Here is a 23,654-nt window from a genome sequence, read left to right as displayed (position 1 = left end):
TTGCCTCAGTGTCTTGAATGGTACTTGTCAAATGCAAAGTTTAAGAACTTCTAATTATGTATGACAACACAAACACTGTGACACACTTCCTACAGTCATGTTGACGTTCCTATCTCAGTAAACACATGCACCAGACTAAATTGTTGAAAAAAGGAGAGATGTCCTGTATATATTTTTTAAATATTACATTTATTGTATTGTTAGATCTGACAAAGGTTCATTTAATTTTTAGCTAAAGTGTAGTTTTCATTTTTATTTCAGTGCACTACGAGTCACGTTTACATAGTTTTCCTTCCATAGGCTTTAAAGTAAGGGGGCTTTTTCAACATTACATTTGACACATACATAAGGAGTGTTTGAGCTCATATTATTTAATACACCTGGGGTAACTTAAATCCTCATGATCCACTTATGATGGATAGGTTTGGTGCTCAACAGTTGAGCCCCTTGAGCATATCTCAGTCCACTCTGTGCGTGTGAGATATCTTCTTGCAAGTCGTTAGTCCATCGGCCAGCAGAGCAGCATGACTTGCAGACTGTACGTCTCCACTACCTGTGCTGCAGCGGATCATCATCAATCATAATATACAGTGGCTTTTGTTCCTGGTGGGTGTAACCCACAGACTGTAGCGTAGACTCTTGTCTGGTGAAGGGGTGTGCGGCGGTGGGGGGCGTGTGCACGCGTGGGCGGGTACGTACCGACGTCACCACTGGGTCCTTGCTGTCAACGCCAAAATAAAAACGAGTAAAAAAAACAAAAAACTTTTCAAGTAGACTCATGACAGCGGGGAATCGGGGAAAGCCTCTCTTCTCCGGGCTGTAATGGTTGTTCTGCCACGTTGTGCTGTAGCAGCGGAGGTTGTTTTTCTTCTTCCCTGAGCTCGCACGGGGAAAGCCTGCGGGCTGCCTCCGATTAGCAGACTTGCTAGCTAACGTCAAGTTGGAAGAAAGTGGAGAAGACACGGGGCGAACCGGGAGCTCATCCGCCTACACAGACGCATGCGACGGATAGCAGGTACGAGAGCTCACCCATCTCCTTCCACCACATCAGACACAGCGCAGACTAAAAGCCTTGCCGTCTTTATTTTACTCAGTTTAGGCAGTTCTCCCCCGCACATACCTTAGGACTGCAACAGCTCCCGTGTCCCTCTCTCCTCCTGCCGTGGCGGCAGAAACAACAGGACACGTAGCAGTCCACACAGTTTGAGCTTTCTTCTGGAGCAACTTTGCTCTCCTGAAATCAGTCCGCTGCGCTTTGGCGGCTTGTTACAATCCGCTCAAAACCTCCTGTCTTTGTGTTGTTTAATAAGCTGTGTTTCTCTCCCCCATTGTCAATGAGATTCCTATTTTTCGACACATTTTTTTTGCCATTCTCTTCAGCCGTCTGCAGTGCTTTTACGATGCATTTGCAACTACAACCCCCGCCAAACATAGTGGATTTATTTATGGGGGTTATTGCTGTTACATAGATCCATTTTTACTGTAAGCCGAACCCGCCAGTCGCCGATGAGGTGGTGCGGGCTGCACAATAGTCCAAATCAAAGAAGAGAGGGTTTGCTAAATCTGGGCATTTCTTCCAGCTTCAAACGGCAGTAGCCACCAGTCATGTATCAGTATTCGTGTCATGATCCTGCATGCTTGCTTGCTTGCGGGGTTTGGTGTGATGAAGGTTGGCCGAAGACTGATCCTCCAACTCGGAGCGAGCCAGACCCATCCCTCTGCTGTAGCAATGCGGTAGACTGGGGGGGCCGGTTTAGATTTCCAAATCAAAAAGGACGGGGGTGGGGGAAGAGTTGAAGCCCTATTATTTATATTTGGTCGATATGTCACAGGGTCACGGTTTGCTGACAGCAGCAGGATAGTCCAGCGGACCAAGGTCGGACGAGGATGGCAGAGCACTTCTCCCGTCCGACCTGTCAGCCGCAGTGAGGAGGCTCCGTGAGCTGCTCCTTCCCATGGGGCGCTATGAACCAGCCTGCCAGGTGAAGAATGCCAATGAATTATTCAGGCACATGCTGCATATGATCAGGGTTGCCCGGGAATGTGCGTAGCTGCTTCTGGGGACAATAAGAGCCCACCCCCCCAAAAAAGAAAGAAGAATGGCCTGCCTCAGCTTCCCTGCTGAACATGCCAGATTTGAGAGAATGGGGCTTTGGAAAGCTGGAGTGGAGTTGCACTTCTTGCAGCGGCTTTGATTCTTGGTAAATGTGTTTATTTACTGCAGAGTGAAGTTTGTCCTACCGATGGGAGTTTGTGCAGAAGATTACTCCAGCGCTGTAATCATGGTCGACACTGAATTGATGCAGTGTTGCTCGTGGCACTTTGGCTTGAGGTGCTTTGGGTTTTTTCAGCAGGTTGTTCTTCCTTGGCTTTCACACAGCGGTGTATATGCACAGCACTGGACATTTTAATGTAGATGAAAAATGTTGGATACACACTTAGTAATATGGGTCAAACTGCTTAGGTTGCTTTGTAAACAGCATGATTTCACAAACTGTACAGCAACTGCTGTGTCTGCCAGTCAAAAGTGGAATCACGTGGCTTGCATAACATTCGTTCATCCATTTATATATTTCTAATTGAGAATGGTAAAAAGACAGTAAATGCATGCCATGTTTCCCACTGTGTTGCAGCCCCGCTTCTCTTGTTGAGGAGGCCAGTTGCTGTAGTTTGAAAAGTGAAAGGTTTCCGCTTCGTAGTTTGATATAGGATTTTAGCCACTCTATGGGCTTCCTTATTTTTATTTTATTGTTGCAGAATAATCTGAATGAATTGACTGCAGGCAGTTAAGCACCTGTAGGAGTGTGTGCGTATCCTTGCTAAAACAAGCAAGGCTTTCCCTGACAGAGACTTAATAGCAGTGTATGATGCTACAAATAAATAAGTATTTCCACTAATCCACACTTAGTGGGTTTTAAACTTTGTGCTAATAACAAGCTGCACAGTTCCTCTCCTCTGTAGCCATGAGGATTCTGTGTCCAGAATTTCCTAATGAATTCAAGAGTTTCCACTTTGCTTCACTCGATCCTCAATGAGGCTTGGCCCAGAGGAGGCAGCAACGCTTCTGGATCTCGTTCGAGTTTTAACTTACGTGTGTGGATGTGGTGCTGAGCTGTGTCCACTGACACAGGTTTTCAGACTGTTTCTGAGCCCACATAGTGAGCCATTCAGTCCTGCATTACAGCCATTTAGTGCTGCTTTTCAGGCTTGTCCCTTGACTTCACAGGCTTATGTTAATCTTTTAGTAATATTGCGCAGTAAATGATCAAATCCTCCAGTTGGGGTTGGGCTGTGTCCACATGCACATGATATACACCTTTGGATTTACAAGACCAAATCTGTTTGCCTTGTCCAGGTGTATATGGAGAAACCGAGTTTCTTAAAATCCTTACATTGGAAGGATTTTTGTTTTAAAGATCAGTCACATAAAACACTGTTTATGTGTAAAGAAATGGCAAAAATACATAGAAAGGGCTATGTTTACCAAAAGACTTACTTGTGTACATGTGGGCAGGGCCTTAAATCCTTGAACTGATTAACCGCAAAGGCCTTCCCAGAGTAGTGACGCTTTTCCGGTCTTCTGAAAAACTCAGTCCATTTGGGATGCTCTTTTTAAGCTCAGCTATCTTACTAGTTAGACTAATTAGCAGTGAGATTTTTCACCAAGTCTTCTTTACATTTTTTTTGCTGGCAAATATCCCAATGTTCATGAAAGAACCGCTATCTCATATTTTTATTTTTTTAAGTACATTTGATCAGTTTTAACATTAGATATTACGTGTTTGTTGCAATTTTAAAGTCAAATATAACATTAAATAATTCCAAATATAAACAATGTTAACTCTAAGAATTTAAACTTCTCTACTTTTTACTCAGCGTCACAGTTTTTTGGGAAACGGGGTTTTATCAGGACAGAGTCCAGATCAGTGCTGACACAGGATGTGGTGATAACTGATAACAGGTCATTATGTGAATGCACTTCAGTACCCTCTGTTCCCTGTGAACTTTGGGTCTTTTTTGACCTCCTTTTTTAAAATTGTTTGTTTTAAACATGGACAATTTGGCTGTAATTGTGGTTGTGATCTGTTGAAGGGGGGAAGCTGAGAAATGCAAGTAATTTTTGCTTGCAGGAAACAAATAACAGGAACGGCAACACTCACAAGCTGATAAGTGTCGAGACTTGTAGTGCGAAGTCCTCTTAGAGAAGTGGAACTTCTTTAAATGCTATCTGTTTTTTCAACTTAGGGAAGTTCTCAGAAAAATGTCTGAACTTCTTGTTCTTGTTTAACGTAACAACCAATAGGACTACTGTCTGAGCTTGTATGAACTGATGAAAATCTATAACTACTCAAGGACTCATTTAAAAAAAAGTCTCTGATTCAGTGGTTTTAGTGAGCGTGGCACCGTTCCCTCGCTGATTACCTGCGGTTTGAAAAGACTGGTTTCTGGTGCGATGACGTGAGTCAAAGTAAATAAATCTCATAAGCTACTCAAATATAGACTGTTCACAGTGTATGTTTACAATCGGTAGTTTGCTTAGCATTCCCTGGAACGGTTTCCTTTTAGTTCAAATTTGCCTTATCATTTTAAGATAAAGTGTCAGCAACATGGAAGCGAGGCAGAATGGCAAAGATTGAGTTAAAAAAAAAGGGGTTTAAGCCTAAACAAAGCTGTAACAACAAGCATTGTTTTAAGTAAAATACCGCCTGAAATTCTTTATGCAATCCCATGAGCTGAACTTGTTGCTTCATCTTGAAAATCCTCTTTCGCTCAGGCTTTGTTTTCTTCTCAGGGATTTTTTTTGGTGTGTCCTAAACAACTCTCTGTAATCCCCTTGCAAAATGTGCATAATAACACAGAGCCTTTTTTCAGTTCTAAATGCTTAGCATCACGTATTCACACCCAGTAACTTCTTTTCTGTTTCTGCCACTCTGTTATCCATAAAAGCTTTTTACCCCACCTTTTCCCACCGTGCCCTTCTTGGCTAAAGCGCTCATGTCACTTGCATTAGACGGCTCATGTCTTCAGCTTATATTTCTTCCCTCTGTCTCTTTCCCTTTCCTCCTCTTCTTTGTGCGCCGGCTGAACCACAGTTTCCCTCCGCTCTCAATGCCACCTCAGTTTCTCTTCTGGCACTGCCCAGAATGACTGACAGACATCGATTGAACCTGTCCATGTGTATCACTCTCTGTGCATCCCCCCCCCCCCCCCCCCCTCCTCTGCTCCCCATTGTGTTTAGGTGAGTGATGGAGACGAGAGAGTTGACCGTGGTAGCTGGTAGCTTTGTGGGTTTCCAGCTTCTCTTCTCAGTGGCCAGCCCGCCGCTCTCCTCCGCCATTACCCCAGGTTATGGACGGCTGCCTCCCACCAAGCTCACTGAATGGAACTCCAGGTACGTCACAGGAAAACGCTGCTCGTCAACAGGCCTTTTCTTTCCACCTGAGCTACCTTGTTTTTTTACAGCAGCGCTGTGCTATAGTACCATTGCTGGTAGTAATGCCGGCACATTTTAAGAGGAAAGGGAACCGATTATGTTGCATTACCAGCAGAATTGGATGTAATGCCTGTGGGAAGAAAATTATGGTGGACGATCATTGGTGAATTTTTTGCAGTGAAGACAGTAATTTCATCATTTGGGACTGTAATTTTCAGTGAATGTGAGTTAATTATTTATTTATTTTTTTTGGTAGAAAAGCACGGAATTGATTCTGGACTGAGCATCAGTACTTGGTTGGTGGAAAATGGGGTATAGCCGGGGATTTCTTTCATTTTTTTCCCCCCTTTTAGGAGGTGATAAAACATTAAGAATGATCGATTAGGATAATAAATGTTGAAATATACTGTACAACAGTCCCTCCTCTCCCATTTCTTAATATTTTGAAGAAGCCAGATCTCCTAATTTTTAAAAGTAGTCTTGAGAAATACCTCTCCAGGCTTTCTGAAGGTCTCACAAATGTTTTTTAGGACATTTGTTGCTTTTTCACCATTTTCAGAGGAATGGTTTTTGGGGGTTTTTGAGCTGCTTAACACTGACCTGTGAATCATTCAAGCATCAAAAAAGGTCATGTTGTTCCATGGCGAATCGACCCGAGTAGGTACTAATGGAAAAGGGGCTTAAGAGTCCACAGCTATCTGTAAAACACGGTGGAGGCGCTGTCATGGTTGTGGCTGCAATCAGCCAGTGAAAACTGATTTATAACTGAAGAAACACAGTATCAGATTTTGATCCACCATGCAGTATCATCTGAAAAGCTTCTGATTGGGAACAGCTTCATTTTTCAACATGAAAATGATCCCAAACACAGTGCCAATACAGAAAATGCATATCGGGCCCGAAAAAACACACATCAGTCAGGCATGGATTGGCCCCCCAGAACCCGGTTTTTAACATTATTGAAGCATGGTGGGATCATCTTGAAAGAAAACTGAAGAAAAGGCAGCCAACATCCAAAGAAGAGCTTTGAATGTCTTTTAAGAAGCCTGGAGAACCATTCCTGAAGACTATTTAAAGAAATTACATGACTGCTTTCCAAGGACTTCAGGCTGTGCTGAAAAATAAAGGTGGTCAAACCAAATATTGACTTTTAAGCTTGTTAGTCTTTTTCTACCATTTTTTTAGCTTGTATATTGTATTTCCATGCATGTTTGTGCATATTTCAATAAATTGTAACACACACTCCCCTTATTCATAGCAAAATATAAAGTAATGATATTATTTTTATTTTTTTGTCATAAAATTGTACAAGTGAGATGCACTTCCTCAAAAAAAAAAAAAAAATCTGTAGCTGCAAAATGTTATAAAGCCTTGACCGAGCTAACCTCTGTGCGGTTCTGTTGAGATGAACCTCGATGTGCCTCAGGCCAGCTCATTGTTCTGCACAACTACAGCTGTGATATGAACGGCTGGTGGAGCACAGAGTGGTTTAAAGTTTCAAACTTAAACCTCAGGGGTGAGGTTCAGGGGGCAATGTTTTGTAGTTGCGTAACATCTTTCACTGTTTTTATTTTCTTCCTCCATCTGTTTTCTGTAATGTACTGCTCAGAGATTACACTTTCTTCATGCAGCTGTGGTTTACATTAGCCTGCTTCTACCTAATTGAAAGAATGGAGTGCACTGACCAAGGAATCCAAGACAAGTCAAAGGCAAAGCGCTGATGGCCCACTCTAGAGTGGTCTGCTGTTGTGTAACAGCCAGCTCTCAGTGTGTCAGTGTGCTGTTTATGTAACCACAACTTAAGTGCAGGGAGAGAAGGGAGGAAGCACTTCTAAGGAAAAGCAGTATGGTTGTGAGCAAAAAAGTGTGTCCTGTACTTTTATTTCATGTCTTTTCTGTTTTTCCTCATCCTCTTATTTATTATTGCACGTCCTCAAATAGAGTAACTGCATCCAGAACTTTCTGTAACAGAAAATAACTCAGTGGCTAGTCATACTTTTAAGACTGGGCTTGTACAGCAGCCTGCCATCGAGCCAGTTTTGGCCAAGGCTCAGGCTGGCAGCTGCAGTCTGTGGATAGAGGCTGCATGGTGACACTGGAGGAATTGTGATTGTGGTAGAGAAGAGATAAGACCCACTGGACCTCTGGAGTATCTCTTCAGTGGCCCACATAACTACTCCAAAGGTCAAAGAAAGTAACTTACTTGAACACAGTGCATAAAATAAATGCAGCTATCATAGACTAAACATAAAACTTGGGCTTAATCATCATGAACTCACCCAGTAGGTTCTAGTCTCTGCATTTTGAAGCCAAGTGTTAAATTTGGGAAACTAAAATGCTGTTTAGTTTTTTGTTTTGTTTTTCAAAAATGATCATATTGGGACCAGATATTGGAAATCCAAGAGTCCGTAAACTATATGCAATGCTACCCACAGATATCTCCTGATTGGTCCTAAGTAACAGACCAATGAAAAAGCAGATTTTACTTTTATTTGTTTTATTTGTTTTTTTGAGCTGTATGCACAGCAGACGATAATCCAACAATGTCAGTGTGATATATATATATATATATATATATATATATATATATATATATATATATATATATATATATATATATATAATATAACTGTTACACAACAACAGTCGCTGTTGTTGTGTAATGTAATAAAACTGAATTGAATTAGGTGACTCTGCTCAACTGGCTGCCAGCTGGTTGTATTCCTATAAAACAGGAAGGTTGCCGAGTGCAAATGTAATGGTGAAATATGAATTTCTGCCTATGTAGACAGAAACAGATACGTGAATTTGATGATTAGCTGTATTATCAGAAACAGATTGCATGTAATTGCCAACTTGACCCCATTCACTATCAGACTGATGGCTGATTTTAGTGATAGTGTTGATATGTTTGATAATCTCATCTTTCAGCAAAAAATAACTGAAGTGAGAGAACTTTATCTTATTAATGTAACAGATACTGACAAAGTTAAACTTTGAGAACATAATTTGCAGTTTAAAAAAAGGGGATAAATCACAATATAAGTTATTGTAATTCTCAACGGAGTTCAAAATGTCATGTGTTTATACCATATCATGGAGTGTCTGGTGATTGCCACCTGTAATCGGGATTGACTCACTTTTGGAGCTAGCTCCACTTTTTTAGCTCTTTCAGCCCATAGCTTGGTAAACCTGTACACTATGCATGTATGAACAGATGTGTAAAAAAGACTGATGATTGTTCCTGACTGTAAACCTATTAATCTGTTGTCATGTTCACTAATTTGCTCTTGTAATATGTGTGCGTGTGTGTGTCTCCCAGGTTAGTGTCCACAGTGCACGCGTTGATTGTGGGCTTGTTCTGTTTGTACATCCTGTGGTACGATGACGCAGTCAACGCCAACCCTGTCTGGTAAGAGGAACAGAAAGGAGACACTCATGCATTAAAAAAAAACAAAAAACAAAAGCATCCATGAATATCATGTCACGTGCACGAAGTAAGACAAGATTTGCAGCATGCAGCCATATGCTGTCCACATACTGTGCAACCATATAAACAAAAAATACTGAAGTACTGTTAAAGCCGTGGGTGCTTTTGGGAGAAACCTGTGTTCCCACATCTGCCTTTTCAGACTGGCAGCCGGAACTTTCTCACACAGGGAAGGGTGGAAACTGATGAAGGGATGAAGAGGGAGGTGGGGGGGTGGTGAAAAATCGTCGGGATTGGTAGTTAACACCTTTTGGCGCGACAGAGATGGCATTGCCTTCATGAGAACGAAAGAGGGAAGGCGAGAGGATGGATCTAACGTGTCAGTGGAGTCTCCAGAGAGTTGTTGATTTGGAGGATTTAGACTTTGATTTTTGTCTTCGCTGTCTTCTCTGCCTTCACTCTCCCCACCAGTGCTGACTCTGTTATTTGGATCAGTGAGTCCTGAAAAAGAGAAATGGAAATCTCTCGCTCACTCTCCCGCTCTCTCTCCCCCCATTTCTTTCTCCTTTCTAATATCTCAATCAGTCTTTTGAACACATCTCTCCTCAGCTTTTGCTCTCTCATTTCTCTCACTTACAACACCACTTCCTTCCCCTCTCTCCTCTTTTTCCTTACCTTCTGTTTCACTTCCTCTCTGTCTGTCCAGCAGACTAGAAATCCCACCAACAAGATGCCTTTTTATAGCAAACAGCAGCAGCTAACCCCCCCCCCCCCCCCCCAAAGAAAAAACAAAAAAAACAACAAAACAAAACCCACTCTCCCTTTCCCTCGCACCACCAGCCCTCACGATCCTCCCCCTGCCTTGGGTTGCCGATTACACATGTCTAGCTGCCATATCAATGCAATGCTCTTTTATTCTGTTTCTCTGGCTAGCATCGCTGATGGAGCAAAGAAAAAGGGGAGAAAACAGCGGTGGGTAGGGGCACGGGCAGGAGGGATGAGCTCTCCCTCCCTCCTCCTGCTGCTAGTCTTCATCTGCTCAGTGTTCAAGTGCTTAATACCTTACCAGCATTTTTGGGGGGTTGCAGGCAGGATTTTTCTTCTATCACTTCTCTGAGACACCCCCCTTGAGCAAAAGGTGACAGTCATTTCTCTGCTGAAATGGTTTCTTTGTTCCAACTTTATTTCTTCACTGCTATTGTTGAATTTCTTAAGCTTATTCCCGTCACCCACCGGCACCTAGCCAATTCCCAGAAGTATCCTAATGCCTTTTTAAAGCTCATCTCATTTCAACACCGGAGTGGAGCAAGCCTTAATTCTCCAGTCAATCTGATTGCGCTACAGCATCATTAAGGCCTGTCACACAGCAGCATTGTTCTCTCGGCGCTGTGCTAAATGGTGGCGCAGCGGTCAGAGCCAAACTGTTAGAAGCCTGCTTTGTTTGCAGCTGCTGCTCAGGCTCTTTCAGGTTGTCACTCCGACTGTCAGCACAGCTTCGGCTGTTATCATAATCCTTTCGGTTAACAAGCGCCGTGTCTGCCGGCCTCGCCCCTGCTGCATTTCTTGATTGGCTTATCTGGACTTGAACTTAACATGTGCATGACAGTCTGAGGAGAATGGAGGACCGCATTTCAGTTTGTTTAAAATTTAGGACAACCTGAGATATATTTTTGACACTAAAGGAAAATAAGCAACAAAAAAACAAGATAAGGTGAAAGTGCATTTTGTCAAATCTCATTTAATAAATAAAAAATAATATCTAGTCCTATAAGTCTTCAGATTAGGAGAGTATAAAGTCAGACAGACAGATTGTCTCATTGTTTGTTTAACAAAACTAAGCTAAAATGCAGATGCAGTGTGTAAGAAAATAAGTACTCCCTATGAGTCACCAACTTGTAGAACCACCCTTAGCACCAATAACTTAAAGCATTAGGATTGTAGCAGTCTCTCACATTGTGGTTGAAGGGTGTGCTTTCTTTTTACCATGACTCTTTGTTCTCGTGTTGCTTTTCCAGGATGTTTAGTTCAGCAAGTCTTTCTGGTGAGATTTAGAAAACTCAGGCACTAATAGTTATCGGCTTGATAAATCAAACCAGTTTATTCACAGCGCTGTAAAAGAGGTGGTGTTGGCAGCATATGGGCAGGTCTACTGGCAGGCAGCAGACTGGCATATTGTACAAACAACAACCAAGCTATAATATTAGAAAACTGCAAAGAGGTTAATCACATAATACATGCTCCGCAGCAACACAGTTTTTGCAGCCAAAGCATCAGAGTGTGAGTGTGTATCTTCTGCTATAAAAAACTGCTATATTCATTCATTCTTTCATACATACAGTTTAAAGCACTTTAGGCCATCGGGAAGTCTGGAAAGGCATTAGTGGCTGTAAATGCAATCTTATTTGTATCACTGCTCCATTAAGATACAGGATTAGAAAAGGGTGTTCCATTAAACTAATGTTTTGCTTCAATGTATTCTCATGGTATTCAAATAGGTTTTAGCCTTCTTTCAGCTGCTGTCCCAATGTTGTTTACACAAGTAAACACCCTTAAATAAATAAAACAAAAAAACAAACAGAATTTAGACTGTTAAACAGGCTGACTTGCTTATTTTAGAAGCAGCAAAGAAAGGTCCCTGTATTGAGAAGACAGAGGGTTTAGGTGCTGGCTAATAACTCAAATCCCTCATGTGACCTTGCAGGAATGATTATGTCATTTAACGGTGAACTGATTGGTCAGTAGGTAATTGTTATGTGCATGTTGATGTCTTATCTCATGCACAACCTTTTTGGAAACAGGTTAGGTTTGCCACAGAAGTTACCACAGCGATTTAAGCAGATAAGATGAGAACTGCATTTGTAACACTGAAAATCCAGAGGTAAACCTCAATTCACCTTACCTAGCAAGGCCCCAAAACCTAATTTATAACACCAGTGTCTTTCCTGAGGAGGGTCAGCATGTCATCATCAGCATCCGGCCCCATTTGTTTGCAAGTTTTATTCAAATAAATGCAACCCTGCAGCTAAAGGATGCTGTTGCTGTTAAGAATCAATAGAGGTGATGAAAAGAGAGGTCCATCAACTGTTTTTGTCATCCACCTGTATCCCAGCATTCCTTTCTTTTCTATGGTTTTGGTAAATTTGTGCATTTTTCTTTCTCCAAACTTCATTCAAATGTGTTTTATTGTTGCAGTTAAAATGCTTTATTCCTTAGATTTCCCTTAAGGGTCTGCATGCACAACACTAAATGCAAATATCTGAATGAAGAGTCAAACTATCGATAGAGCAAGCAAGTAGAAAGCTAATCAGATTCATATAAGATGTCAGTGTTACCAACATTATCATTCATTCATTATAAGAGACCTGGAGTTGAGTTTGTTTGCCTCCTGGTTGTCACAGGTTGAATAAACATCCTTGAGAATCATCAACCAATGAATTATATTTCTTTCTTTTGATCTTACTGGAATTAATATTTAAATCAAAAATTGACATTGAATGGGACTTCCAGTATCCATCTCATCAGGTGGAAATGAAAAGCGCTTTCATACATCATAGTTTCACCAATGTGCTGCTATCCGTTTCCCCATTCTTGAACGTCAAAACTTTTAAAACCTGCTTCCCTGAATCTAAACCGTAACCTGTTGAAACACAGCCAGCTAGTTCGTGATTTATCTGTAGATCTAAGTTGTTGATAACTCTGGAATGACTTAATGAAGGGTTGCAGACTAAGACTAACAAAAAGTCTAAGATCCACTGAAAGTCAGACCCTTCTATTCCCATGCTGTCATTTGTCACCACAGCTCCAGATCAGCTGCTGGTGAACATAACTCATAGCCCAAGCACCACCACACTTCCCCCACTTAAGTCTGTGTGATTTTTGGCCATCTGAGACGAAAGTTGTCAGAGTTAAAAAGCGGAACAGTCAATGATTTAGAAGAGCGGCAGTCAAGGGTATGCAGCTGTCACAGAGATAAATGATACAGAGTACAGTACAGACGCTACAGGTAATTCTATACTTTGATGTGCCAGTGAGGATGTTCTGCTGAGCAAAGACAAACTCTGAGAGAGTTAGGTTTTTTTCTCGAAGTTGCGTTCAGTAAGAATATAGAGAGTTTATTTAAGTTTCCTTTGCGCTTTTCTTTGAACCACATATAAGCTCAAGGTTCATTCTGATTACTACGTATCTGTAGCCCCATGGAAAAAGCCTAGCAAACTGCTAAGTGCATCTGGTGCTCTTAAATGACTTCTACTTGCCACTTAACAGCATATCATTTGGCTTTGAGTGTCTTTTGTATAATGCCTGTTGAGTTGGCGCTATTGTAGTACTTCCTGTTTAACATTCTACGTATCTTTCTGGGCCAAATTCCAGTCAGTCAACCATTCATGAAGAGACAACGTGAATATACTGTAGATCTGATTAATCAAAGTTGAGTCACACGGATGAGATTACCAAGAAGTATGTGGATTTTCAGGCTCCCTGACAATCACATTATCAGGCATGATGGGCATTAGCCAACCTGATGTTTGCACGTTGCATTTCTGTCAGAGTGTGATGAACACTTTCCAACAAAACAGGCCGAGGCCATGTTTGTTACATTCATACACGTATACTCATGGAAACAATAATGTTGGGGAAATGTTAGATTAGTAAAACGACAATGTTTTTTTTTTTTTTTTGTCTTTTCAAATAAATACAAATGTTTGAGCAGTAGGCAGCACGGTGGCACGGTGGTTAGCACTGTTGCCGCACAGCAAGAAGGTCCTGAGTTCAATTCCTCCATCTTTCTGTGTGGAGTTTGCATGTTCTCCCCGTGTTTGCGTGGGTTCTCTCCGGGTACTCCGGCTTCCTCCCACCGTCCAAAGACATGCAGCTTGTGGGGATAGGTTAATTGATTAATCTAAATTGTCACTAGGTGTGAATGTGCGAGTGAATGTCAGTGTGAATGGTTGTCTGTCCCTATGTGTTAGCCCTGCGACAGACTGGCGACCTGTCCAGGGTGTACCCCGCCTCTCGCCCTATGACAGCTGGGATAGGCTCCAGCGCCCCCCGCGACCCTGAAAAGGATAAGCGGAAGCGGATGGATGGATGGATGGATGGATGTTTGAGCAGTTAAGTCTTAAACTCAAACAAATACTCTTCTTTGACCTGACTGTTCATTTTGGACTGACATCAATGTGTCTGTGTGTTTCTATCACATACATTTCATTAGATATTAAAATGGTATGGTAAAAAGAAAATCTTACATGTAACTTGGTTATATCTCCAGATGTTCAATGCACTTAGTTAAAGTACTTATTTTAAAGTGAGGCAGTCGAAGCTTGGAGATAAAGAATACATTTTGAAAGCAGTGAGCCCAGGGTCATGTTGTTGGTGTGGGTACAGTGTATAGTAGAGCATGTGCGCTGTGCTGCGAGCTCCTGTTACACAAGCAGTCAGCCAGTCATTTGCTATGCGATACTTGTGGCTGATACAAGGATCGGATCTCTATTGAAGCAGACATACCTCCATTGTTATTTTAAACCGATGTTATTTGCAAGGACACTTTAATGGTAAGAGCAGCAGGTCACAGGTTTATGGCCCGAACTACTGATTGCTGATTAAACAGAAACACTGTCAAACGGGAGGAGAGGAACACGGAGTGCCAGCATTGTGGATATCTTTTCTGCAGAGCTATCTGTCATGTTATGGATTCACCACAAGCATTGCTCTTGTCAAGACAGTCGCCTTTATACCGCACACAACAGTATCACAGCAAATTCATCAAGGTTAGACAGTCGAACTTAAATGACCTTTCAGTTTTAATCTGCTAAGAAATGCAAGAGGTGCAGTATTGCAGACTGTCGATCAGGGAAGCAAGACAACGTAACATATTTAACTCATAAACTGAAGCTTCTTCTTCCTGTTTTTTTTTTTTTCTTACTTTCTTTTTTTAAAATCAGGATCAGAAACTTTATTAATCCCTAAGGAAATTATGTGGTTACTGTTTCTCCAAGACACTGTAACAGACTGAGCTACATTTTAATAATACAATATATTACAAAGTTACAAAATATTAAAATGTCTCTAATATACAAGTAGTTTAATTATAAGTTATTTTGACTATACAGGATGTGCAAAACGGTGCAACTATCGCACTGTGTGCTGTGCATTAGGTGGAGGAGTTGTACAGGCAGATATCCACAGCCAGCAATGATTTCGTGTGTTGTTCAGTGGTGCATTTGGGTAATCTCAGTAATCTCAGTCTCTCACTGATTGAGCATTATGGCTTTGTGCCTTTACACTGTATCCTTTGCTTTTCCACAGGGGTGACCCCAGTCTCGTCAAACTAAATGTAGCCATAACCTGTGGTTACCTCCTATATGGTGAGGTTTAATTTTTTCTTCTGTCTTTGTTTCGTTTTTTTGCATATGTGGCTGCCATTACCCTTCGTGTGTGTGTGCAAGTAGAGCTTTGTATTGTAATCAAGTTACTGTAGAGTCGGATAGTTTTAATTAAATGTATATTACATGCTATGAAGGATACCTGTGATACGTGAATGCATAGGAGCATCGAAAAAGGACAAAATATTTGACATGTCCAACTTGGAAGAAAGTCATTATTTTGTCTTATCATGTGTCCTTGAATTGGAATTTAAAACACTTCTAATGTTTCCTTCAGAATTCAAACCAAAGGGAGACACACCTACACTTTCTTTTAATAAAAAACAAAAACCCTGTACATTAAATGAAAGAATAGTCAGGAGTCCTTCATTCCCTGGTTGGTGCACTCCAGGTCATTTGTGAACTTGCAACGTTAGTTTTTGTTCTCCTCTGCAGCCTTGGAGAGCTCAGCATTGACATTTTGTAGGTTCTTTACTTTACAATATAAAGTGCCTCGAGGCGATTGTTGTGATTTAGCGCTATATAAATAAAAATTCTAACTTGCATAGAATCTGCAGAACAGGACAAAAACTATTATGAAGTTAATAATAATAATAATGGTAACTTTATTTTTATAGCACTTTTTTAAATGCTTCAGTTTAAATAAAATAACACAAAAGATAAGCGCATGTCTAAAACATATAAGCGCATACTTCCATACATTCAAAGAACAAAGAACATGGGCTGAAGAAGAAGAAAAACTTTTCCTAAAGAAGGTTTAGGAGTTTTTGCCTCTGGTTTTAAAATAGATGTGGAAGTGTGAAACAGTTAGGAGACATTGATCAGTGATTGCAGGCTGAGTGCTCGATTAAGGTCTTAGCAGGTCTGCTAGAAAGGCAGAACCCGGCCATGTAGGGCTTTATATGTCATTAATAAAAAATGAAGAATGAATTTGAGAATATGAGATTACAAATTCAAATATTGGTAAAATACGGTTCTTAACAGGTGACTTGATATTGCTGGATAGCTGGACAATGTAATGACTGATCTTAGAGAAGCTGTAAGAGCCAAACACAAGAACCTCCGTTTTGCCAGTATTGAGATGGCAGAAATTTAAAGACATCCAACAAATAACAGCAGTGAAGCATTCCCCGAGATAGGAGAGGCTCTTCAGGTTGTTTGACTTAACAGAAAAATGTATCATCAGCATAACAGCGGTCGGAAATCCCTGTTAGAAGCTATTTAATAGATAACCCAGGGGTAACATATATACAGAAAACAGAACTGGACCCAGGATTGAGCTCTGTGGAACCCCTCATATGAGGGGCTCTGATAAGGACATACAGTTAATATGAATTCTGGAGTATCTGTCAGATAAGTATGATGAGACCATTTAGGAGCTAGGCCTGAGATACCAAACCAGTTCTGTAATAAGAATGGGATTATCAGTGGTGTCAAAGGCTACTATTACATACAATTCCACATTTTAGGAAACATAACGAAGATCTGTCGTGGAAAAAACTTAGATAACAGAACTCCATGACACAACTGAGCAGGTTGATAGCAACTAGGGTTTAATTGTGACCTGATATAATTGATCTTAACAGACAACAGAAGAGGAAAAAAAATGTTTTTCACATTCAGCCGAGGGCTGGGCAGGAAAACCAGACTGAGCAGGATTAAGGAGTCTGTTCGTGGTGTTAAACAAGAACCTTGGACTGTTTTTCATGCTAATTAAGCCAAAGAAGTAGACTGGTTAGTAACTGGTTCCGTCATGAAAAGGCAGTGATTTGTATTTTTCTATCTCAGCTTTATTACAAATATAATTGACACTTGGTAAGAGAGTTAAAAATGTAGCCACTGTGTTCTCATTAAAGATCCTAGGCTTTATGATTCTCCTCTTTGAAAACGATACTGGCTGCAAAACTGTGGCAAAAATATTACACTTATGGTGAAACAGTAAATATGACATACAGAGAGAGTCTAAAGATGAGCCAAGAGTAAAACAACCAACCAGGATGTGCCCACCATTGTGTGCGACCATTAACATGTTACACTAAATGAAATGCCTTGTGTAAAATTCAGTTAGAGGAATCAATGCGCAAGTTAAAGTCGCATACCAAAATGAGCTTGTCAAATTTAACAATAGATGAAGGTCGATTGGGGAACTCATTTAGGGAAGTTGGTAGCAGATTTAGGAGGTCAGTAGATAATAATATAGCAAACTAGATTTTCACAGTCAATTTTGAACAATAGTAATTTGAATGAATGAAAAGAAGTGGGAGGAAATGGAACACAATTCAAATTACCCTTGTAAACCGCAGCGATTACCCCACCACAGCCCGAGCGCCTCAGGGCATTCAAGAATTTGTAGTTTAGTCAGCAAAATTCCACAAGGGGGCAGTAGTCCTCTAGTTTGAGCCAAGTCTCAGTGGTACAGAAGATGGTAATAAACCATTAATAATAAATGATTCATTAGTAAAAGTTCAGTCGTTTCAAAAGAGCAATAACTGCTGACTTGGGAGGCTGGGCTTTGTCAGGCACGGTAATTAGACTGTTAGGCCTGGTTGCAGAAATTTGTGATGACTAATAAATGGTTTCCATCTGCGCCTTTATAATTACAGGGATTGATAAAACTGTGGCATCAGTCGAATATGAGATTGGGTAATTAGCAGGGGAATCTGTGGAATCTGCAGCCAAATAATGGCCACATGAGTGGGTTGGTCATCGTGATGGTAGGGAAATGTCCAGAGCAAGCTCATTATCAGCGACTGAACTTTTGAAAATACTAGGAAAGGAAATTGTCCACTAGTATACCAATTTGATTGTTCTCTCAAAAGAATGAGAAATAAAAACATATTTCATGGACTTTTTGCTTAAGTCCATGAAAATGCTGCATGAGTGCTGTTGAAAATGGAGGACCATAGATGTCTCCTTCAGTTTCTTCTGCAAATTTGTGTTCTTTGTTCTTTTGTTCTTGCTCTCCTTATCTTCAGTTGCTGTTTTATGACTTGATTCTAGTTTTGAATGTATTGTCAGCTCTCCAAGTTTTGTAACAAGTTTTAATTCATCTGTTGATGAATTGATTATGTCAAAGTCATTTTTAGAGTCAAAGTCCTGAGTATTCTGTGTTCGTGTTAGACTCAGTTCAGCCTGGGCTCTGTTCTTTTCTTCTAAAGTCAGCTGTGTAATGTTTTGCTAGCTTAATGACCAATGTCTCCACCTGCTCTCCAGACCTGGTGCTGCTAGCATGTAATTGGAGCACTATGGGGGACAGCTTTTTCGTTTGCCACCACTTGGCGGCGCTCTATGCTTACGGATATGTTTTGGTGAGTGGCTCATTTTTCTGAAACCCGATTCTTGTTGTTTTTGTGTCCTTCTGCTTCCTAAATTCCTCATCATCTGTGTTGTTTGCTCTTCGCAGACCCGTGGTGTCCTTCCCTACTTTGCCAATTTCCGTCTCATTTCTGAGCTATCCACACCATTTGTGAACCAAAGGTGAGTCATCCTCACTTGTGAATATGTACTTGTCAGGATCCCCTTCACACCATATGGCAGACATATCTTGTTCCCTGACATTTCCTAATGGCTCTTTCTCCTCCAGGTGGTTCTTCGAGTCATTAAAGTACCCACGCTCACACCGGTTGGTGGTATTAAATGGGGTTGCTATGGCTGTGGTGTTCTTCCTGGTGCGCATTGCAGTCATGCCATCCTACTGGGCCAGTGTATTCGCCACTTTTGGCACTCCGGAGTTTGAGCGGCTGGGCTTGGGTGCCCAGGTGGCATGGATCACCTCCTGCATTGCCCTGGATGTCTTGAACATTATTTGGATGTACAAAATCACTCGGGGCTGCTACAAGGTCCTGACTGGGAGAGGAGGGCGAAAGGTCAAGGTAGAAGCAGAGGCGTCATCTTCCTTAGATAAGAAGCACACAAACAACCATACAGACTGAGGAGGTGTAGAGCACAGCATTTGTAGACACAGACAATAAGCATGGAGGGAGGCTGGACAACCAGGAACCTTGCTCTTTTAATAAAGCCTCAGCTTCCCTCTCACCCTCAATCTCAGCCCCTGATCTTCTTGAAGTCAGCTAGTGGCCTGGGCTAAGAGTCCTCAGGTTCTCACCCTGGCACAGGACAAGCACCAGCGTTTGCAACCTTTTTCACTGACAGATTAGTATCCTGCTGGGTGATAGCTTTCAGACGACAAGGTAGAGCTCAAAAGAACACTTTTAACTCTGTCTGTTACTCCTGTCACTACCACCAATCCTCTGTCATCTCCCCCACAGCCTGCTCTCACACTCAACTTCAGCCAAAGCCCAATCCTCTGAAGTGCCTGTGGGAGGGGGCGTGAGGGGAAGGGAAAAAAACAGGAAAGCAATAACAGTAGAGGAGTATATCGCCCATTACATTACTGCTTAGCCCCCTTCAAAAACAACAAAAAAAACAATCGCACTCACTTTTGCTCCTGACAAACTCGAGGCTTCTTCATCATTCCACACTCGTGGCCTGCAGAGTGACTAATTCATCCGTCAGACCCGTACAGTGTTTGTGAATCTATAGGGCTCTTGTCTTAAACTCATCAAACCTCACAAAAAAAGAGACAGGAAAAAAAACACCATGAATGCCTCTTCTACAGTATCACCTGCTGTGGCCTCCTCGTAACAAGTGGCACCTACCTGTATCACCAGCCATGCCCCTCCAGCCTCGTTATCATTTGGAGTTTCTATGTAAAACACAGAATATGCATGCAGGAGAGACAGAGACTCACTCTCTTACACCTTTCGCTCCTAACAGGACAGTTTTGCCTTTTCAGTATTCTTCATGATGGCTCTTTTTTTTTAATTTAACACTTGTCATTAGCAATCAAAGGAATATCATTTTCATTGCAACCCTCTGCCTCACTGGGTAGGGCTCCACAATTGAGCTCCAGCATTTTCGTTCTACCTCTCCCCCTGCCTTACAAAAGAGTCTGTCGATCCCGTCCTCATGAATTAATCAGCTGTTTATTTTTTTTTCCCTGTTAAAAAAGGAAAAAAATGTTTTTATCTTTCAAGACTTCATCTGTGTCAACATTAATGGCTCAGAGCGACTTCTCCCTCTGTCTTCAGAGCTTATCCCAGCCAGTGCAGTGCAGCAGAGCAGCTTTGCTAAACTGCTTCTAATTGTGTTGTTTATTGTTTGTTTGTTTGTTTGTTTGTTTTTGTAGTTAGATCCCCCCCCCCCACTTATCCACCCTGTTTTCAGTGACTCTAATAGTGGAAAGCAGACTCACCCACATGTACTTGTTCCACTTGTTTGCACATGCACTGCATAGCGTGCAATCTTACACACTGTATTCAGTGCCCTTTTTTTAAACACCATGGTGGTGCTTGTCCTTTTTGCAGAATCTGAGCAATAGGAATGGTAGCAATATGCCATTTTATTATTTACATTAGTTTTTTCAAAAATTGTCTGGCAGATAAGAACATGAATTTCGATGGACCGGTCTGCGACATCAGAAAGCACCGTGGCAATCTGCATGATTTACTTTACTGTATAAAATGTATCGTCACGATAGAGCATGGTACGATTGACATATTTCTGTGACGCCTTAGTGAATAGGGTAAATAGATGACTAACATCTAAATATTAAATGCATTAATCTAATGCTAAAGGGGTTGGGTGGGGCTGGGCTGGGTATCTTCCAAAATGTGTTGTCCTCTCAGAGCATACTCAAAGCATGTACTACTTGTATTTTTTGATTGTTTCCCCTCAACCTGCATGTCTGTACAGTGTATACGCATACAGTAGGTAAGTTGTGCGTACTGTATGGCTAAGATGTTACCACACTTTCCATAGGCCAGTTGGCATTACTCAGATTTACAGACTTCAGTTCTTACAGATTCATCAGTTCTTCTGTCAGCAAATTCTTAACAGCTGATTTCATGACAGACAGAAACACAGCAGATGTTTCAGGTTTGGGATTTTTTATTTTTTTTTATTTTTGCTATCAAATCTTGAAATAACAGGTTGCAGGTTTGTACTTTCTTCGCTTGAAAGGGTTTTATTTAAACTTGAGCTGCATTCACATCCAAAAATGAATGACAGTAACTACATATCCCTAAAAATCTGCAAGAAAATCTAATTTAATAAATTTTTCCATCCTTGCACAACTTAAACTAAACATTAATTATATAGCATTTAAATAAAACCCTTTCTCTTTTAGCCTCAGCCCCCCCCCCCCTCCTCCCAGCAAATGTTACTTGCACAGACACACACACACTTGAAGTGTTAAACTGGTGGATTTCTCCGTCGAGTCTTTGTCTCGTTGGATCAATGTTTAAAATAGTCTGAGAATCTCTGCTGCTGTTTTCACTGTGGAAATATAAAGCACATTCCCCGTGGGGCTGTGACTCTCCTGTATTTCTGTCTGTCACCGCTAAGGAGGGGCTACAGTATCTTGTGCCTTTTTAGACAAACGGTGGATGTGATGCAGTCAGATTTGAATTAGCATGAACTTTCTAATGTAATATCCAGTGATTATTTCCTCTATATTCCTTATGTATACTCTGTGTATATATATTTTTATAACCTGCCTGCACAGTGATTAATCCGGCCAAGTATTATAATCCCAAAGCTGATCCCAGCAGGGGAGCCCGTTTTCTGGGCAGGGTATATATCTGAATGTTGCGAGAGGTTATTTAGTGGCATTGAAATGATCCTGCAGATGTCGAAAATGAAGTTCTTTTTGTTGTGTTTTGTTTTTTTTAAACACAAGTTCTTTAAGCTGTACACGTAGTGGACGGGAAGGCTAGTGTCTCATTTCTCCAGCCTCCTGAAATCAAAGCTGTGAATATTCAGTCTGAACTACCGAGCACGGGAGACTTTACTGAGACTCGGCCGAGCAGTGATGCTGATACGCTTCTTGTTGTAGCGTATTGCTCTTTTTGGATGAGTTTAGACTGAGACTGCTCTCTGGCACATGTCTCATGCACAATGTAAAAAGGACACAGTTGGGATGTTTGTTGTGTAGCTCTTTTGCGAACTGGACAAATAGAGTTTTTGTACCTGTCAGGGTTTTTCTACAGAATATATTTCAAGATCTCTGTCGCACACTTTGAGGCTTTTTGGAAAGAGAGTGAGTGGAATGATATAAGGCTGTGATCTGTATTCTGTACTAATTATTTTTATTTGTTTACAACAGCCAGATTGCCACTATTTGTTATGGCATTTCATAAAGAGAAATTGCTTAGCTATATGTGTATATATATCAAAAAGTTAGCAAAAATCATCCTGTGATCAAACTCTGATCTATTTGGAACAAAATTGCAAGTTTGGATTTGAACCTCCACCAGTTTGCCTGGAATGCGGTTAGGTTGTTCTTCCACATGCTCAACAAGCATATGTTGAAATGAAATACGCTTTGGCCTTACAGCTGAGCTTTTCTATTGGGGTCTCAAAATAGACAGACATTTAGACAAAAAGACTGCTGATATTAAATGGGTTGCTTCTGAGCTGGTGGAAGTTGTATGCTATACTTCAGTTTCTCTCACGGGTATTCACGGTACAAGACGAAACATTCTTTCCTTTAGTTTTGTCGTTCTTTGTTTTCTGGTTGTGCAATGAAATGTAATCGGCTGAATCTGGAAGATTTCTATAATGATAAAGTTCAGTGATGATCACGTCTTTTCTTTTTTTTTTTTTTTTTCCCCTTTTTCTCCTGTGAATGATTTGCCAGTGTGGCTTCTCCTTTTACATCCTCTGTCTGTTTTTGTGTTTTAATGCAATGATCTTGTTATGTTTTCTGGAGATTTTAATGTGAAACAGCCTACACTACACACACACGGAGACACACGCAGCCTTCGGGGTCCTCGTCCGAGCATTACCTTGTGACTCAGGCTGTTGTTGTCTACAATGACCACTACTAATCATCACATAATTGTAGTGCTGAAAGCTGAGACTTACTTGAAGTGTTTTTTTTCTTCAATAAAGTTGAAAACATAGAAAACCAGTATGTTGGAGTTTTATTTTGACTCTAAATTTCTATTTTCATTATGCAAACTTTTATAATATGGCGGGCGGCTACAGGTGCAACTCCCCTCTAATTCAATGGCGCTTCAGTATAATTTAATTACAATGTAATTATACTGTATATACTTAAACCTGTGTACACTAGAATAAAGTAGTAACAATCAGTTTTTTTAATTATACTTTACTTAAATTTACTTTAGTTTGTGTTTGAACAGGAAACAAAAGTAAGTTGGACTTACATATATATTAGTAAAATAAAAGGACAATTGAATAATAGAACACCCATCATGCACATCAGTATAATGAAGATTATTCCACTCCATAATAGGACCCGCACCCAACAAATACGGTGCATTTAACATGTAAGATGGAGAAATACGGTTTGTTTTTCTGCAAAATTACCATGAAATTGCACAGT

At 40.9% G+C, this 23,654-nt stretch overlaps 1 protein-coding gene across 3 annotated transcripts; it reads left to right on the top strand.

Annotated features, from left to right (window-relative positions):
• The first annotated feature begins 703 nt into the window (after nucleotides 1-703).
• Nucleotides 704-23,238, top strand: tlcd4b (TLC domain containing 4b). Of its 3 annotated transcripts, none has more exons than XM_085351356.1 (8): nucleotides 704-1,015; nucleotides 1,833-1,982; nucleotides 5,240-5,392; nucleotides 8,757-8,846; nucleotides 15,168-15,226; nucleotides 18,458-18,552; nucleotides 18,648-18,721; nucleotides 18,828-23,238. In XM_085351356.1, exons 3-8 carry the CDS (start codon nucleotides 5,247-5,249, stop codon nucleotides 19,174-19,176), a joined length of 813 nt encoding a protein of 270 aa, XP_085207482.1. In that variant the 5' UTR covers nucleotides 704-1,015; nucleotides 1,833-1,982; nucleotides 5,240-5,246; the 3' UTR covers nucleotides 19,177-23,238. The 3 variants fall into 3 exon arrangements, with proteins under 3 accessions (XP_085207482.1, XP_085207481.1, XP_085207480.1); XM_085351355.1 differs by having other exon boundaries at nucleotides 1,833-2,201; XM_085351354.1 differs by lacking the exon at nucleotides 1,833-1,982 and having other exon boundaries at nucleotides 705-1,015.
• The last annotated feature ends 416 nt before the right edge of the window (nucleotides 23,239-23,654 follow it).

This window comes from Diplotaxodon limnothrissa, linkage group LG4 (genome assembly GCF_057381915.1).
Source record: "Diplotaxodon limnothrissa isolate DT_005_m linkage group LG4, D_limnothrissa_male_GT1.1, whole genome shotgun sequence".
Lineage (NCBI taxonomy): Eukaryota > Metazoa > Chordata > Actinopteri > Cichliformes > Cichlidae > Diplotaxodon > Diplotaxodon limnothrissa.
Note: the sequence above shows the minus strand (reverse complement) of the source record. Positions and strands in the feature narration are given on the sequence as shown.

What these genes read in the sequence shown, in the direction of transcription:
- tlcd4b (XM_085351356.1), top strand. Translation starts at nt 5,247, where the DNA reads ATGGAGACGAGAGAGTTGACCGTGGTAGCTGGTAGCTTTGTGGGTTTC. An exon ending in CTGTGGTTACCTCCTATATG is followed by an intron (nt 15,227 to 18,457) that starts GTGAGGTTTAAT and finishes CCTGCTCTCCAG; the next exon opens with ACCTGGTGCTGCTAGCATGT. An exon ending in ATGCTTACGGATATGTTTTG is followed by an intron (nt 18,553 to 18,647) that starts GTGAGTGGCTCA and finishes TGCTCTTCGCAG; the next exon opens with ACCCGTGGTGTCCTTCCCTA.